Raw genomic sequence first — 18,158 nt, 5'->3', positions numbered from 1 at the left:
TATTCGATTTGTCTTGGGCATGACTAGGAACTGTAGCATGTTTCTGTGCTTCTTACTGATTTTCTGGTATAAAACTATGGATAGTTGAACTGTAATTAGATTTAAGCTTGTTGTGACTTTTCTGCCAAAAAGTGTAATTCATATCCCTTGTTTTCTCTATGTACTTCTGTTATGTCTGACTGGGTGATTTGAAATGTGTAAATGACCAACTGATACAAAAACAATGGAGTCAGTTTCCTCGCTGATAGGATACTAATTCTCTAAGATCTTCAATCCATTAGTTACACAAAAGCTCAGACTCTTGGGTATTATTTGCTAACCTAAACTTTCACAACATACAAGCAATGTGGCTGATTCGCTTTAATAAAAAAAAAAAAAAAAAAAAAAAAAAACACAACCAACAAACTACCACAAAAATTCTGTCCTGTATTTTCTTTTGTCACTAAATCAAAGTCATCATCTTCCTGTTTCACTGCGAACAATTAGGTACTCGCCCCCACAAGTGCCCGGACTGTGACATGGCCTTCGTGACCAGCGGAGAGTTGGTTCGGCATCGCCGCTACAAACATACCCATGAGAAACCATTCAAATGTTCAATGTGTGATTATGCTAGTGTGGAGGTATGTTGGTTAATTGTTACAGTGCTGAATGCTTCCTTGCATGCCTCAAAGCTTGTTCACCATCTGTTATAAACTGCTCTTAGCCATTTCCTCTTTGCCCAGTTGTTTAAGAGGCTCTGAGCAAAAAAAGTTATAAACCAGGTCTGCTCTGGGGTTTCCTCAGTTAATGAGAAAACAGTTTGAGAGCATTTATGCATAGAAATCCTAGGTGATGCCCACTTCCTCTTTGGAGATAGCAGTGTTGTCATTGTGTCTTAAATTATTTGGCCTTTAAGATGGTTGCAGGAACTGTAGTGTGCTCCGTGTTGAAGGGAGCAGCCACCTCATACTGCAGTAGGGTGTACCTTCAGACAAGGGGCACCCTCCCACTTTAGAAATGTGCATCCTGCACACTGTCTGTTTATGCCATTAAGGTGACTGTAGCCAAAACTAATGAGCCTTTGCCTCAATATTGGTGAAAAGCAGTTTTGCTAATACTGGGTGATTGTCTAATTTGCTTGAGCAGATTAAGCTTCGTTGAACGCTGTCCCCTATGCAGTATTGTCCTGGTGCATAAGTAACAGCTTTTATATTGTGATTGGAAATTTGAGCAAGGTGATAAGCAACATAATTTAAAAAAAAAAAAGGATGTCTGCAGTGGAAGAAGGCTACAGTAGGAGAGCTTGAGTAGGGGCTGTGAGCTTTTTTCCTAGCCATGCTGTGACTGCAGTGCTGTAATTCCAGGTCCTGTGGTTTGAAAGCTGAATAAATTGTGTTGCAGTGGTTTTCATAGTATGAATTAGGAAAGAATAATCAAGTTGGTCCTTATGTGAGCTCTTGCTGCGTTTCGTAGACATAGGTTGGTAATTAAGCGGTGTGGTCAGGCTGAAGTAGAAAGTGCCTTAACATTTGTGTTCTTGCTGACCTTTGAGCTGGGTTTGTACCTTCTAAATAAAAGTAGGAGAGGAAAGGAATTAAGTCACCCTGTTGACTGGAGGCCAAGAATTCTGTCATTCTTGGTAAGAAATTGATTTATCTTACCTCTCAGAGTAACTGGAGAGGACCCAAGAAAGCACCCTGTGGAGAAAGAGGTACTGTACGTGGCATGCTAACCCCCTCAATGTTCTTTGGGTGCGTGCTTTCCCAGAACACTTTCTTGGGTGTTTCCAGAGTACTTTCAGATTTTAACATGTCTTCAGATGCTGAGGTGAGCACAGGACATTAAGTCAGGCTGCACTGAGTGTGGGAACATGCTTCAAGCAGGACTGGGAATGAGGTTGGGAGGTGGAGTGGAGTGGGCAGGAGCGAGTGGCTGTGGGCAGTGTGAGAATGGCATTGAAACACGCTTACTTGGTCTAGTGGCAAGATAAAAATAAAAACAGACTACCTTAAACTCTTGACTGATTCTTTATACTTTTGGCAATCTGACCTGCTCCATCTATGCTAACTTCAGTCTTGCTTTTGCCTGCCAGGTTAGCAAATTGAAACGCCACATACGTTCTCACACCGGAGAGCGTCCGTTCCAGTGCAGCTTGTGCAGCTATGCCAGCAGGGATACCTACAAACTGAAGAGACACATGAGGACCCACTCTGGTATTGATGCCATGTTTTGTTAGTGTGGTGTTTACATTTTAGTGTCAAGAGTGCTGAGGCTGCACACAATGTGTGCCAACACTTAAACAGCAAAAGAAATGCTATTTTGTAGTTCAATATAAAACCTTTTTAAAGCCTGTAGCTGAAGAGAATGCACCATGACTTGTGAGCGCTAGTAAATTCATAAGCTGATAGTAATTGCCGCACTGAGATACAAGCTTGGAGGATTCCGATTTCCAGTCTGACTGTGACATGATAAAATATATGCACTTGTGGTATGAACAGAAGAAACTTCCGTTATGAGTGTTCCACTTCCAGTTGAAGATTGTAACCATTTACAGTTTCATGCTTGAATGTAGTTGCAAAACCATCTCATGCATGTTAGTTCATAAAGATCCTAAATTTTTTCTTCAGTAGAAGTCAAGATGGTTTTAGCACGGGATGTTACTGGTGCGCAGTGTACTGGGTAAATGAATCATGTTGCTAAAACTGAAGGGGGGGGGGGAATGCCCTTGCATATATGCATGAGCATTCAGAATCCTGGCCCCTCAAAAAATCTGATGCCGCTTGCTGTTTTCTGGCAGCCTGCACGTAGGTCTTTCATGCATTTCTCAGAGTAAGTATAATAATTTAGCTTGTTTGCCTAAAGGTTGAACTCAGGTCTTTTTGTAGAAGGATGTGTACTGGAGCTAAAACTTATAGACGAAGGGATGTTATTGAGCGCTTTCTAGTTACTGTTTCTATCAACTAGCTGTCTGTTGCAAGTTTCTGGGAGGTTGTTCTGTTTGAGGCTTCTTGGTGAGATTTCTTTTTAACAAAAACACTTGGGCTATTTTTTTCCTTCTGTTACTGAAGGAGAGAAGCCATATGAATGTTACATCTGCCATGCTCGCTTCACTCAGAGTGGTACCATGAAGATGCACATTTTGCAGAAGCACACAGAGAATGTGGCCAAATTTCACTGTCCTCACTGTGATACTGTTATAGCAAGAAAGAGCGACTTGGGTATGTATTTCACAAAAGTGGCCGTTTGGTGAAGATTCTACAAAACACTTATGAGAATTAGAGTTCATATAACCCAACTGCTGTCTCTTAACCTACTGCTTCTGGTACCTGTGTGACATGAGGCACAGGCTTAGATGTGTACCCGGTATATACACACTGTTCGCTTACAATAGCTGCTGCAAACTATAAGAATTTTTTGTTTCTTTTCATTATTTGAAAATGTAGCATGTTGTCCAAGCATATGAGGCAAGTTACTGTTTTCAGGCCCATAGATGCAAGGCATTTATCAGGCTTGGGCTGAGGTTACAGCTGTATATGGATTGGCACCTCAAAAACTGAAAGGTGACTTTGCTTGCACATTGGAGGCTATTGAGTTTCATGCGGAGATATTTTCATCAAGCTAAAGGTTTGAATTAGATGAAATAATTTAATTTTCAGGATGTGGAGCTGTGTGCTGCAGGCAGAATAGGAGAGACTGAGTTGTCACAAAAGCCCTGAGTCCTTGCAGTGGGAAAGTCTTGATCTGGTGAGCAGTACGCAGTGTGATTCTGGCAGGCAAGCTTTTTTATATTCTACGAGAAGATGAAAGATAGTATCGTGCCCAGAGCAGCTGAGGAGAAGGAAGAACCCACGATTTAGCAGAACTTTCTGTCTATAAACAGAATATCACCCAAGTAATGGCAGGCTTCCTTCCAGTAAAGACGAGCGTAGAGTGCTACAGTGAGAGGCAGTTTGAGAAGATGGCAGTCAGTTGATGTAAGGAGCAAACAAGCTGGTTTACAACGGAGGAAAACACGTCATTATGAAGAATTTTTTTTCTATTAATACTCTAATCTACCCTAAGCTACCTCATGCAGCTGTGATGTGTTTTTAGTTGGAGGATTTTAAAGAAATGACTAGAACCTCTGTTGGGGATTATCTGCTGGTATCCCTGTTGCCTTCTAGCCCTGTCACTCTGACTTCTAATCCTGCAGAAAATACTGTTTCTCCCAGTGTATTACCTAGCTTCTGGTTGTATCCAGGCAATTTGGTGTAGTCTTGAACATAACGGTCCACCAGATGCTTTATTATGACAGTCATATGTTACCAAATGCAGTTGTATCAGCACAGATTGCGACTTATGACCAAATCTAGAATTCCATGGAAAACACTTGATGGTGTTTTTGTGCAAGACCTTTCTGTCTAGAACTTGTTTGGGTTGCTTTTATTTATGAGTCTTTTTGGTTTTTAGTTGAATCCTAGATTAACTATTTTACTTTCCTGGCTTGAGCTCAAGAGTGTGTAGAGGGAAGATCGCTAAGGAGTCTAGTCTGTCATGCTTGGAAAACCATGGTGATTAAAGCCTTTGATTCTGTTGTTCCTAGGTGTCCATTTGCGAAAGCAGCATTCCTACATCGAACAGGGCAAGAAGTGTCGCTATTGTGACGCTGTGTTTCATGAGCGGTATGCCCTCATACAGCATCAAAAGTCTCACAAGAATGAGAAGCGCTTCAAGTGTGACCAGTGCGATTATGCATGCAGACAGGTATGCTGGTGGGACTGGCACCCCCTAATAGTGTTTAGAACAGGAGCTAAAAATATAAGGTGGAAACTTAATCCGTCATGTTTGACCAGCTTTCAAGATGAAATCAGATCTCTGAATCTTTTGAAGGGTGTGAAGGAAGGTTCAGTGGCCTTTGCTTGTTGGTGTAGTGCTCCCCTGTAGAGAAGTACGATCTAAGTTGTATCTTGATGTATCTGTTGACAAAGGCATGAGTCCATCTAGAAGGGAAGTAGCTGGGACTGAATTGTGCCACAATCCAGAATTTCTTGCGTTCCTGCAGAATCATCCCTTCCTTGATATTAAGGATAAAGTTTTGGCCTCCTCTTAGCTGAAATTCACTCTTCTGTATTCATATGTCTGAGTTCTCAGCTTTTCCTGTCTTGCTTGTCCCTGTCAGGAGCGGCACATGGTCATGCATAAACGGACCCATACTGGAGAAAAGCCTTATGCCTGTAGCCATTGTGATAAAACCTTCCGTCAGAAACAGCTTCTTGATATGCACTTCAAACGGTATCACGATCCCAACTTTGTCCCTGCTGCCTTTGTGTGCTCCAAGTGTGGCAAAACATTCACTCGCAGGGTAAGAGAGTACACTGTTTTGAATTGTGGGGTTTTGGGGTGGAATGAGGCTTCTAACCGAGGGGAGGGGAATACGTTTACCCAAAAGGAAAGGTGGGTGGGGTACAGGGCACTATACTGATCTTTTAAACAGGACACATCTTTCCGAGAGGAAAAGAGAAGAGGGGGAGACCTGGTATAATTCAGAATTAGTACCGGCATCTGTTAGTGTTAACATCATGAGCAATGTGGAAATACAACTTTATGAATAAATTAATGGTTTACCCATTTCCCCTAAATAGTCTTCCTTGGAAAAAAAAAAAAGCCTTATTACCAAAAGCACGCTTGAAACTAGAGCCAGAACGTCTGTTCTTGAATTCAATGCATGTTGTATTTTTTCTTATGTTTTTGATCTTCCACCGAGTAGAACACAATGGCCAGACATGCTGATAACTGCTCTGGCCTAGATGGTGGGGAAGGAGAGAATGGAGGAGAGACAAAGAAGGGCAAGCGTGGCCGGAAGAGAAAGATGCGGACTAAGAAAGAAGATTCCTCTGATAGTGGTAAGAAACAGCTCAGTATGTGCTGAGAATTAACGGGCTGGTGACTCACTGCATTAGCTGGTAGTTTGCCCATTCTGCAGGTTTGTTCTGGCTCTTGCAAGGCTTTTATCTCGTTGGCAAGCATAAAACGGTAGTACATGGCCAAGTGCAGAGGTGACTCCCTGTGAGGACAGTATGGATCCTGCTGTCCTGGGCCTTTTCCAAGACAGAGTTGCTGAAAAAACCCCAGTCTGCCACACCTTGCCTAGGCTGTGCAGCTCCTGTCCTGTTTGTTCTCTGTGATGTTCTCTGGTCATGTTTTCAGTGTCCCAAAAGCAGCTCTGTGTGTCTGTGACGCGCTGCATGAAGTGGTACCTGCTCTGCCTTCGCTGCTGCTGGGTATCATCGTGTGGCATGTCCAGACACCCAGCTGCTGGAAGGCTGGGCTGCCTCTGTGGGGGACGGCTGGTGGCACCTGGGAGAACGGTGGAGGTGGTGCTGGCCATCTGCGGCCTGTGCTGAGACAAAGGGTGGACGAGCTGGTGGTGTCTTCTACTTCACAGGCGTGTTTGCACGTGTGTTGGTATTCGGGGACGGCTTTGGGGGCAGGGGGCTCTGACCTGCCGGACAGTGTGCCAGAGGATGGGTTAGGTGCAATTTTTAATAGGGTGGCTACTGTCCCTAGCCATCGCCCTCGCCGCGGGACTCTTTGTGAAGGAGAAACTCAGCCAGGGTCCTCCCTCCTGGCAGAGGGAAAACTTGGTTATGTCTTTACCAGGAAAATCCAAGCAGAGCCTCGAGACCAACCAGTTCAAAGATGATTCTGCAAAAGCAATGTTGCTGATTAGCCTTTTATCTGGAGTGCTTTATGTAATTAATCAAGGGGCGTTGCTTGGGAGAACAGAGATCATTTTGGCTAGAGAATGTGTATCTGAAATCCTTATGTGGCAGCATGTTTTAGAAGATGAGTAGTCAAATGGTATGTGCAAACCTGACTGCAAAACCTCTACAGAAATAAGTGTTTAAACTCATGTTTGTGTAGATATTTGAAAAAAAAATAGTTAGTTGAACATAGCATATGTAACTAATTGTTCATTTAAAATATGAAAAGATTGTGGAGGCAGAGCAAAATAACTGCCTTGATGGAAGGTAATTAAAAATGTGGGGTTCTGGAGTATCTGGTTTTTTAATATCTGATTTGTAGCTTTTGTGGGAGTTTAGCCCATTCTGAAACCCCAAACTTTAGTTAGGTGATATGGTCTCGGTTCAAAACAGTTTTTTGGGGAAGCTGCTCCAAAGTCATACCTGTTAGGTAAATTGATGATGAGCATTGTGTGATTGTGGCTCAGACACTATGACAGGGAGAGTCCCTTCAGCCTCAGGGCAGTTGTCAAGTCTGGGCTCACTTCCTCGGGAGTCGTTTGATAAACATGAAGAATTGACTAGTGTGAGCTCAGCAGGGTAAGAAAGAGGTCCTAACTGCATTCTCAGGAGAATTGCCTTACTTAGTAGTGTGTTTACCCCTAGATCTGCATTTTTGTGACTTTTGGCAACTGCTAAATATCTAAAAATGGTGAGCAAAGCTGTGACAAAACAGACTTGTCTTGTGCTAATGGGAAAAGTACCAAATAGCAAACGATAATTTTGTCTCCCATCTGGCCCGTCTACCCAACTTTAGACAGACTGTGAGTTGACAGGCATTGAGTTGAGGTGGGGGAAGTAAAGAAGGTGTAAAAGGTGGGACCCGAGAAATCCAGTAAATGAAAGAAATTTGGCTTGGGAGTATTCCTTGCATGACCGTGTAAAATAACGCAGCGTATATACGTGCCTCGGTATATGTAAGGGGCAGTTTGTTTGGGGTTTGCCCCCGTTAACCAGATAACCAGAAGTACGCCTTAGGCAACAGCCCTTGTGTTCATGAGTGAAGCTGCTGGTTTATGCAGTGGGTGCCCTTACAGATCTGAGGGTAATCATTTTGCTGTCCAAACAGCGTTACCCTGTTCAGCATCTGCTGCTGTTATTTGTCTGCTTTGGTTTTGCCCGGGGGCGTTCTGAACACGTTGATGGTGCGAACCTAGTAAATCTAAGGAGTGTTCTGAAGAATAACATGTAGAACAACAATAAGCTCAGGTGACAACATAAGTCTCAAAAAAACCCAGAGCCTGCAATGTGAACTGCTGGGTTGGAATCGGCTCCAAAACGCAGTGAGGTGCAAAGAGTTGATGCAAATAGGAGGTGTGCCATCTTAAATTCTTTGAGTTGACAAGGTCTCATCAAATAAACTGCATTCGACCTGTCCTGCCTCTGAAGAGAGGTCTTGGGGAAGATCCTTTTGGTCGCTAGTTGGTATGTTGATAACTGTGGAAAGCATGGTGAGTGGTCTGCAGACCTGTGCTCACCTGTGATGCTTAAGAACTCCCCAGTTTTGTGGTGTTCTTCCATATTCAACTTGAGATTTGAAGGGCTTGGACGTTAAGTACCAGTGTCTGGGAGCTGCTACCCTGGTTTTCTACATACTTCACAGAGAAGGACTGAAGTATGGCATTACTGTTTCTTGAGGTCTAGGGAACTTGCTTGTGCATCCCTCTTGAGTTCTGGTGTTTTATAGAGATACTGTAGTGGCTGCTACTACTGTTTACATGTGCCTGGCCCCTTTTATCTTCTTGCCTCTCTATTTTCCCCATGCTCAATCCTCTCCAAATCACCTCAGCCGCTGCCTCTAAGTACCCTGTAAGTAGTCCTCTGTGATCCAAAACTGCCTTTCCCCTGCATCCCATTATGTGTCCCACCCCTAGCCAGCAATTCCCCCATACCCTTAGCCTGAAAGGTCATCTGGAGAGCTGTTCCTGGTGACTCGTGGTGGTGGGTTTCACCGCTGGGGCTGATTGCTCTCCTGGAAGTGGCCTGGACAAGATGTTCCTCAGAAGTTGATTTGGGTTCCCCTCCATCTGTGCCCCGGTGGTCCTCTGAGTTGTGCAGGTGGGACTTAGATGGGCCAATAGCTCCTCTGATGGGCCTGGGAAGTAGCCCAGCAGTGTATTATTTGGTCCCCCTTCTGCCATTGTCTCTCTGGGTTCCTGTGTGGATGTGCAGAGGAGCTTTTATTGCATGACCTCATGTGACCATGTTTCCTTCTGCTTTCTGAAGGGCAACTTGTTCTGTCTAATAGGAGGGTAACAGACTAACAGCCTTTGCCACCAGCTTCTTGACAAAGGCCGTGTTTGCCTTTTTTGTCAGATTTGACTCTCTTTGGATGAAGATTTGACGGCAGTTCCTGTAGATGGATGTGTTTCATTCTTGTTTAAACTGAAGACCTAACTTGGTACCGTGTTTCTTACAGAGGAAAATGCTGAACCAGATTTGGATGATAATGAAGATGAGGAGGAGACAGCGGTAGAAATTGAGGCTGAACCAGAAGTTGAACAAGAGGCTCCTGCACCACCTCCCAGTAAGAAACGAAGAGGAAGACCACCAGGCAAAGCTGCCACCCAACCAAAACAATCCCAGCGTAAGTCACTAATTGAAGCTTATATTAACACTGCTTGCTTGAGCTGCTTTTTCCTTGGATTTGGCAGTTCTGGTAGGAAGCTACTCCCCCCCAAGTGAGCTTACTTAGCAAAGTAGAGACAAGTACTATCTACTTTTTAAGAACTCGTCTTTTACATGATGTTTGTTGCAAGGGTTTCCTGGTCATGAGAGAACGTAGCCACCTCAGACTGTACTAAAAGGAGAGGATGTTATTTTTTCTTTAAGTATTATTCCTATTCATAGATGTGCAAACTGCTTGCTGCTTTTTGCACCAGTTACGTCTCTAGTAGTGTATGGTTCCTGGTAAAGCAACTGCTAGTACAGTTGCTGTGACATGCTTACCTGTGTAGACTTTTGCAGATCTACATAGGTACTGTATGTATGCTTCATACATACGAATGTGCTTCAGGCCTGTAGTTTTGAGCATAGCATCAGTGCAGAGATTGTTGCAACTCTGCAGAGTTTTCTCTGTAAGAATAGACAGCGGTAACTGTGCAAAGTCTAAGTAAATAAATTCTAGGAACAAAGCAGGATGGGCAGACTTGTTCCTTCAAGGGGTAGTGGCTTGCCTGCCTATTCAGTGCTGCAAGTGTGGCCTTCTTAGAATTACAGCCTGTGGAATCATTGTATGCGGAATTTGTTGCTAGCATCACGGGATTCCCCTGAATTTGAAGTTTTGCCTTACGCCCATACATTGATGTGATCTCATTTGATTACTCTACAAAATTGGTTGTTTGAATAATGTCTTAATTTCAGAAGGCATACTGGGACTGCTGCAGGGGTAGCACATCTTCATACAGGGGCAAGGACGGAGATGCTTGGATGAATGAGGCTGGTTGAATCTCTCCCCACTAATGTGGGAATGTGAGCTGTGGGCCCATCTTCCCTTGCCATCGGAAAGTCTTGAGTATCTACTGAAAAGTTAACTGATGAGATGTGCAGGCCAGCTCTGGAACCAGTAAAAAAAATAATCTGTTGTTTCCTTCCTCCTGCTCTGTTTCTGCCCTTGTAGCTGCAGCAATCATTCAGGTTGAAGACCAGAACACTGGTGAAATTGAAAATATTATAGTTGAAGTAAAGAAAGAACCTGATGCGGAAACAGTAGAGGAAGAGGAGGAAGCTCAGCCTGCTGTAGTGGAAGCTCCCAACGGAGACCTCACTCCTGAGATGATTCTCAGCATGATGGACCGGTGATGGAGAAAGACCATGCTGGCTCACTGAACTGGCCTGGGCTGTGTTTAAGCGGCTCAAATCTATTTTTCCTTTTATCTTTTTTCTTGGCTTTGGGAAATGCATCATTTTAGACCATTTTACCAAACATACTGGGAAATAAAACTTCAAAATGATGTTAGAATGTGATTTAACTAGAACTTGCTGTTTTATGTTAGCATTACAGGACCATGGAACATTAGGAAATATTTCGGAGTCCTTGAGGGTTTCCTGTGAGATGCTTGATTTAGTGTTGCTCTGAACCGCATTGTAAAGCTGGTCCAAGGGCCATGTTTACATGCACCAACTTTTAATATACAAAAGTGGAAGCCTTGACTAGAGTAGGTGGTAAGCCGCTCCGGACTTGCCCTTCCAGTTCCCAGAGTCCTCGAGCCTCCTTCTCTCAGTAGTGTTTTTAACTGTACATGCAGACTTGGGAGGTTTCTAGGCTTTTAAAATGTTTTTTGCTTTTCCCCACTGACTAGCTCCGGTTCTCCAAGTCAGCTGCACACGGTAGTTTTGGCATGCTCCAACTGGTTTATGTCCTTAATATGCTTTGCTTTCTGCAAAGCATTTCTGTAATGGTCAAGCTTGTAAATAACTTTTTTTTACATTTTAATCTTTTTCCATTAATTAAGAGTTATGCAAAAATGCAGTTTAAATAAACCCCAGTATTTTAATTCCTTTCAGACTAAGTGATGAGAATTGATAGAGTGTAAATGTTGGAAAAGCTGTTGATAACCAATCACATAGAGAAGAGACGTACCCAGACTATTGCTTGCAGAACAAGAGAAACCCACATGTGAAATCTGGTTTTGAAGCACACAAAACTGGCATTTGAAACATGTATAATTAACCTTCTTTTTGAGTTATAATTTCACGACTACATTTTCTTTGCTCTATCTTGTAGTTGTATTTTGTGTTTGAATTCTATGTTAAGGCAGAAGTGGTGATTTATAAGTGGGTCACTGCAGCCCTCAACCTGGGCCAGGAAATTTAATAGGTCAGTAATTATACAATTTTGGATCTCTGATAAAGACAAAAAAGGAATAATGTGAAATACAAATGATGCCTGTATATGGACTGTCACATGTTAAAATATGTAAGCTTTTTATAGAGCCTCAGTCTTGCTGATTTCAAACAAATTTTTCTTCTATGTATCGCTTTTAAGAGAGCTATCAGTTTAGCTATCAGACTCTAGGTTGATGCATTTTTGTACTTAGCTGTACTGTGTGATATTTTTCATTATTTTAGGAAGCCAACATGGGGAAAAATACTGTTATAAAATATGTAATGGGGTTTGAAAGCTGGGAAGGAGAATATACTGCTGTACAGCTAATAAATAATAATGGATTAACATGTGTGCTCACTGGCTGCTTTCTTTGTGTATATTGATGGTGTGAGCTGGCAGTGATCCCCAGCCCGTAAAGCTGCTCCTCAGAGAAGGATGCTGTGCACGTTCCCTCTGCCCTACGCCGAATGCAAGGTTGTCTGACACAAAATGTGGGTGTGCTGCCCGGTGCTGGCCGCAGGTGACTGCATGTGTAAGTGTTACTACTGCAGTGAAGCCTGTGCATGGTCCCAGTCTCCTTCCATTGTGTAGCAGGGGTCTAAGCCGCTCACTCAGCGGGGGCTGCACGGAGGAGCGTGTAGCGGAGAGGCAACGTAAGATGTGCCAGGCTGAGGATGTGGTGTAACACCTTGAGCTAAAGGCATGTGGGAGTCGTTGTTGCTTTTGTGTGTTTGGCTGTTGAGTTTAAATGACTGTAGCCGATGGTTTAGATAGCAGGAATGCTATTTCTGTTTCATTTTGGAAAATGGGGCTGATATGTAGGTACTGAGTTTCTGTGGTGTATCTTTTCTTAGTTAACCTGTGAAAGTAGCTTAAAGAGCCAACCGAGAGTTAAGCAGTTGGGTGGCTGCGCACTGTGTAAGTTAAGGGTAGTACCCCTCGCGCTGCTGCCTTCAGAATGGGAGTTGATGCAAATTGCACAATACTTACTTAAAAGAAAATCTTAAAAAGCACAAGAGCTGCTAGACTTAACTAGTCAACAAACATGTAGTGACTGTTATCTCTGATCCTGAAGGATGGTGGGAGAAGCTGCCCAGGGGCCGATGCCTGCAGTCCTGAGCCAGGTGGAGTCTTGTTTCGGCGGAGGGGAGAGGTGAGTGTGAGGGCTGCTCTGGCACGAAAGGACCAGGTCTGGCTGCAGAAGCTGGTAAATCCTCGAGCGCTTTCTTGGTTGGACAAGGACCTTGTGTACTCAGAAGCCCAAGAATGTTTCTGATGGAGGCAGTGCTCTGAAGATGCGATTTTGCATCAGGGAGGTTTTATGGTGAGCTGGAGAACCGAGGGTGTCCCGGGATCTGTAATGCGTGCTGCCGCCACTGCTCAAACCCGTGGCTCAGCGCGCTGCTGGCAAGTGGGGTGTGAAGGTTGTTGCAGCTGCTTTGTTTAGCCGGTGATGGAGCCCCGAGGCGATGTCCCACGTGCTCTGGCAGGGGCCTCCCCGGTCTCCATCAGCGCTGCCACCAGCCCTGTGTGCAGCAGCTGGTGCTGCCGTACCTGTGTGACCCCAAGGCACGTGGCGCCAGAGCTCCCGGAGCTCCAAGGGGCTGGAGGCAGCGGCTATGTGTGGACAGCTTCGTGGTGGGCTGGAAGGAAGAGACCCTGAGAGGTGTATGTGTCCAAAGGCTGCAGGTGTGGTGGCTCCTGAGTAGTCTTTGATCTGCTGGTGGTGCAGCGGGCCTGGGGAGGCGAGGCTGGTCTCCAAAGGTGGAGGCTTCTCTTGTGCTTGTTTGAGGGAATGATTTCTAAGCATCATTTTACTGGGGACCACTATTTGAACTTTCTCCAGAGACCCAGGCGAGGGTTTAGTGGGGATGGGGGCAGTCATCCTGCAGCCATCCTCCGTTCTCCCTCAGCCAGGCGTGCTGCTTTGCTCTGCTGACCCGGTTTCTCTGTGCTTGCTCTGTCAATAGTCCCATTGGGCAGCCCAGGTTTTGCTCTGTGGGCTGCGGCTCTGCCTTGGGCAGGTGTCCCTGCTCGGGTGCCTCTTGCAGGCGTCTGAGCTGCCCTTGGAGCTTCTCTGGAGAGATGCAGAGCAACATCCCAGCCCACTCCTGAGGGCGTGCATCCAGGGCATCTCCCTTGGGCCTGAACGTGGACAGAACGACTCGGCTCAACCCCAGTGCTGGTACCGGCAGTAGGAAAGCTGCGTCCTGGGTCATGAGTGAAAAGCCAGGGCTCGTATGGACCGAGGAGCATCGCTGCCTCAGCCAGCCACTTGGGCTGCTGTCCTGGGGACATGCTGGAGAGCGGCATCAGGACGGAGAGGGGCTGAGACTGGCTCCACGCGACTGCTGCAGCCAGCTCTTGGCTTCCAGAGGCTGAGGGCTCCCCAGCTTCGTGGGACCAACCCCTCCTGCACTCCTAAGGGCGGGTCCGAGCCCACTTCTCTAGCCAAGGGTGCCAAGAATGAGGCTTTGTTGATGCAAACCGTGGCATGCTCGCTTCTGCCTCCCTGGTGGAAAAATTAATGATCTCTTTCTATTCTTTTGTCTTCACATCATTGTAGCAGGTGAGAAGATGACATTAGGGGACAGCTCAGGGAGACTAGGGGAGGGTGGCAGCTGTTGGCAGAGCCTCTTAAGAGGTGGGGGACACAGGGACATGGGGACACAGGGACACCCTTACAGAGCGGTCCATGTTTCCCAAGCTGCCTCACTCCTGCAAGGCTCATGGAAGGTGGGCAGAATCCAAACCGGCGCTGGCGTTACCGCAGGCTTGTGGACTTGGCTGTCCCACGCTATCCTGAACTGTGCTGGTGGGCGCAGGACAAGAGCTGCGGTGGGTTTGCTGGTCTGAGCATGCCTTTAGGAGCAGACTGAAACATGGGCCGGAGCTCTGCAAAATCCAAGGAGGTCTTCAGCGGGAGGTCAGGCAGGTGTGGTGAGCAGCCAGCGTGGGCAAGCAGGAAGGGGAAAAGGAAGCATGCAGAGAGTGGAAGCAGAGACGGGCTGCCCTGAAGGAGCAGACATCGCTTCAGTGTGCAGGGATGGAGTTGGGAGAGCCAGCGCTCAGCTGGAGTTGGACTTGGAGGAGCATGTGAAGGACAGAACAGCTTCTGTATTAAGAAGAGCTTCAGCAGCAGCAGGAAGGCTCTGGAAGAATGCAGGCCTGCTCCGTAATGGAGCAGAGGGCTTGGTGGCAAAGGACATGGCAAAGAGCAAGGTGTTTGGTGCTGCCCTTGCCTTGAGTTTGGCTGGTGAGGTCTGTCTTCACACCTCCCAGGGTCCAAACCTAGTGGTGGAGTCTGAGGGAGACATCGGCAGGTGCTGAGGAAACCAGCCGATGTCACTGCACTCGGTCATCTTTGAAAGGTCCTGGTGATCCAGGGACATTCGTGACACCTGGAAGAAGACAAATGGCCCACCCGTCTTCAAGAAGGGTAAGAAGGAAGCTCTGGGGATCTACCCCGTTGCATTCTCCACAGAGGTGGCTGGCTGTGAGGGCAAGGGAAGAGCAGTGAATGTCCATTTGGGCTTCAGTAAGGCTTTTGACATGGTCTCCTGCAGCCTCCTTACAGCAGAATTGAAGGCATGGGGGCTGGAGAAGAGGATTATTGGGTGCATCGGAAGTTGACTGGGCCACCATGTTCAGTGTGGTCAGCAGCACATCTAACTGGTGCTGGTTGTTCCTGTTCCTCAGGGATCACTTGTAGGGCCAACCAGTCCCATCTCAGCTCCCCATTGCAAGGAACCAGCGTGAATTGGGCAGAGGCCCCCAGGGCAGCTCCCACCACAGCACAAGGTGGACAAGGAGAGGCCATGGGACACCAGTGTGACCAGCCTGGAGGAGAGAAACTGAGGAGGACCTTAGTGCTGCCTGCAAATAGCTGGTGGGTGAGTGCGGAGAAGATTGAGCCAAACCCTTTCAGGAGGTGTTGCAGCAAGAGGGCAGGAGACAATGGAGACAAACCAGAGCAGAGGAAACTCCATCTGGAATTAAGGAGCACCTTTCTGACTGTAAGTGTGGTGAAACATTGGAAAAGGTGGCCAGAGAGGTTATGGGGTCTCCGTCCTTGGAGATGTTCTGGTCTCAGTTGGGCATGGCCCCGAGCAGCCTAACTAGCCCAGTGCAGAGAAGAAGGTTGGACCCAGAGGTGACCACCACCCAACGCTGCTCAGGTGATGGTGGTCTCTGGTGGTAGTTGAGTCTGTAGTGGTCGTGAGCCATGGGAGAAGCTGTCACTATGAGAGCACACAGGACGTGGTCACTGGGATGGCACCTGGGTGCCCATGTCAGCACAGCATGGGAGGTCTGGGCTGCGGGGGGCTGTGGGCAGAGGAAAGGGTGAAGTGGTGTTCTGGAGCCAGGGTAAAGAGCTCCTACTGTTACCCCAGAGCATGGTAAGTGCTTCACCTCCCCAGGGTGATCTAGGGATGGAGAGGAGCACCAGGACCTCCTTCTGGGAAGGTCCCGGTACTCTAGGATGGAGCTGAAAATGCCCAGCCCATGTCCTCTGCAGGGGGAAGGCAGAAGAGGTGGGTTGCTCTGGACATCCTGACATGCCTGGGCCTGCACAGCAGCAGGGAATGCTTGGCACGTGGGTGCCTCCCTCTGCCCCACGCCTGGCGCAGATGTTCTGCTGCACTGGTGCTCAGCCTGTTCCTGTATGTGGGACCCAGCATTCTGGGCAATGAGCCTGGGATGCAGCTTGCCTGGGAGCTCCTCCGTGCTTCTAAGCTTCAATAGAAGCCATCTTCTGATGGGTGCAGTGGGGCAGCTGCTCTCTCCACATCCTGAATATCCTTGTGTGACAAAGCTGGGATCTGGTGCCCTTTCAGAGTTCAGATGCCAGTAGGCTGGTCTCTTGGCATCCTGGAAAAGCCATAGATCCAGCCACGACTGTCACTGGCGGACGCTGTTGCTGTTGGGTGGCACGCAGGTGGCGCACATCCTGTGCCCTTCCTCTTCCTGGTGCTCATCTACCTCTGACGTAGCTCAGGAGGCTCGAGGAGGTGCCTTGGCAGAGGCTGGTCCTTGCCCTGAGCCACGTTCTCCCCAGCCAGCTCCCCCGCTGCTGTGCTGTGGTTGGGCGCTGTGGAGACGCTGGCCCTGCAGGGAGGTAGCTCCTGCCTTCGCTTTCACGACGAAGGTGGTTTCAGAAGCACTGTGGCCCCAGATGCATGCAGCAACATCACGCAGCCTTTCCAGGGATCACCTTCTCCTGAGTTACTCCACATCTGGGAAGACTCATCTGGCAGGCCTTGGCTGGCAGATTGCGGCTCGGGCAGCCTGGAGCTTGGGGGGTCATGGATAAAGGTCAGTTTAGGGGGACAAGCTGGCACTCTCTGTCCCAGCTGATGCTGGTCACGGGGACCCAGGCTGCCAGCTGCTCTGGTGGCTCCCTTGGCACCTTCTCCTGAGTCTCTGGGAGGGCCAGCTGAGCCAAGATGGAGAAATATTGAGTCCAGGGAATTCCTCCAGCACTGCACAGGGCACAGGACAGCTTTTTGCTCCATCCTGGAGCACCTCTGGCTTTTTGCCTGGCCCAGAGCCTTCCCTGAGGAGCGGAGCGGTTGATGTGCTCACTCCTGTTGCTCCAAGGAGGCCACCTGGCCTCTCTTTGCCTCTCGCCCTTCCTTGGGGGCAACAGTTTTGTCACTGGGGCATTTCTGTTCTGGAGGAGCCCTGCCTGTAGCACCCAGCAGTGGGCACCAGCACCCATCCTTCATTAGCTCCCCTTGCAGATGTCCAGGGCAAGGTGACAGGGCTTGACTGGCCTCCCAGCACTGGGAAGGGTAGAGCTGCCCTTTTCATGCTCACCAGCCATCTTCAGGCAGAAATAGCTCCCCACAGACCATCTCGGCAGGGCTGCAGGACAGGGAGAGGTCGTGGGCACTCAACCCTGGAAGGCTGGAGCCACGGGGAGATGCTGCTGCTCCTGGCTGGGAGGCACCGGTGGGGTGCCCGGCTCACCCAGGGGAAGCTGTGGAGGAGGAGAAGGGCTGGGCAGCGATGCCCTCTCCTCCTGGCAGGGCTGGTGGGCCGTGGGCACCGTCACTTTCATTTCACTTCTCTTGCTCAGGCGGTAAATCTCGCCTGACGGGGCAGGAAGAGGCACCGAGTGCCGGGAAGGGGAGGAGGCGCCGAGGCAGCGGCGCTGCCAGTGGGTAAGCTCAGCGCTTCCTCCCAGCACGGTGCCTTTCCCCGCGGTGCCCAGGGATGCTTCCCTGACACCTGCATCCCCAGGCAGGTGACCCCGTGGTTCCAACCATGGCTGCAGCCCCCAGAGGGATTCCCACTGAGCTGCAAGGTAAGCATCGCCCACCGCCGCGCTGCCGTGGTACCAGTGCCATACAGAAAGTGCTAGCGTGGGGCCTGCTTGGCCCTGGTTTGCCATGCCGGGGTTGCCAGAGGTGCTTTCGGGTCCCTCAGCAGCTGCAGTTCAGGGATCCAAGCAGGTTCTGGGCTACGAGGGCCACTCTTGCCCCAGAACTCACATGCTTAAGGATGGTGCTTGGGCCAAAGCATCCCCAGATAACAGCCTGGCTCCTCAAGGACGTGCTTCTGCA

At 48.1% G+C, this 18,158-nt stretch overlaps 2 protein-coding genes across 29 annotated transcripts in view; both read left to right on the top strand.

The window, feature by feature from the left end:
- Window positions 1–11,934, top strand: part of CTCF (CCCTC-binding factor) — a 36,707-nt gene extending 24,773 nt beyond the window's left edge. For all 25 annotated transcript variants that reach the window (XM_080364939.1, XM_080364934.1, XM_080364929.1 and 22 more), the window contains 8 exons: window positions 487–620; window positions 2,072–2,192; window positions 3,048–3,197; window positions 4,562–4,722; window positions 5,138–5,320; window positions 5,726–5,861; window positions 9,181–9,348; window positions 10,381–11,934. In XM_080364939.1, coding sequence (XP_080221065.1) covers window positions 487–620; window positions 2,072–2,192; window positions 3,048–3,197; window positions 4,562–4,722; window positions 5,138–5,320; window positions 5,726–5,861; window positions 9,181–9,348; window positions 10,381–10,562 — 1,235 coding nt within the window. In that variant the 3' untranslated portion in view covers window positions 10,563–11,934. The remainder of the gene's footprint in view (window positions 1–486; window positions 621–2,071; window positions 2,193–3,047; window positions 3,198–4,561; window positions 4,723–5,137; window positions 5,321–5,725; window positions 5,862–9,180; window positions 9,349–10,380) is intronic.
- Window positions 11,935–12,034: 100 nt separating this feature from the next.
- CARMIL2 (capping protein regulator and myosin 1 linker 2) overlaps window positions 12,035–18,158 on the top strand; it is a 30,489-nt gene continuing 24,365 nt past the window's right edge. For all 4 annotated transcript variants that reach the window (XM_080364907.1, XM_080364906.1, XM_080364905.1 and 1 more), the window contains exon 1: window positions 12,035–17,899. In XM_080364907.1, coding sequence (XP_080221033.1) covers window positions 17,860–17,899 — 40 coding nt within the window. In that variant the 5' untranslated portion in view covers window positions 12,035–17,859. The remainder of the gene's footprint in view (window positions 17,900–18,158) is intronic.

This window comes from Falco punctatus, assembly GCF_963210335.1.
Source record: "Falco punctatus genome assembly, chromosome: 14".
NCBI lineage: Eukaryota > Metazoa > Chordata > Aves > Falconiformes > Falconidae > Falco > Falco punctatus.
The sequence above is the reverse complement of the archived record's forward strand: the minus strand, read 5'-3'. Positions and strand labels throughout refer to the sequence as shown.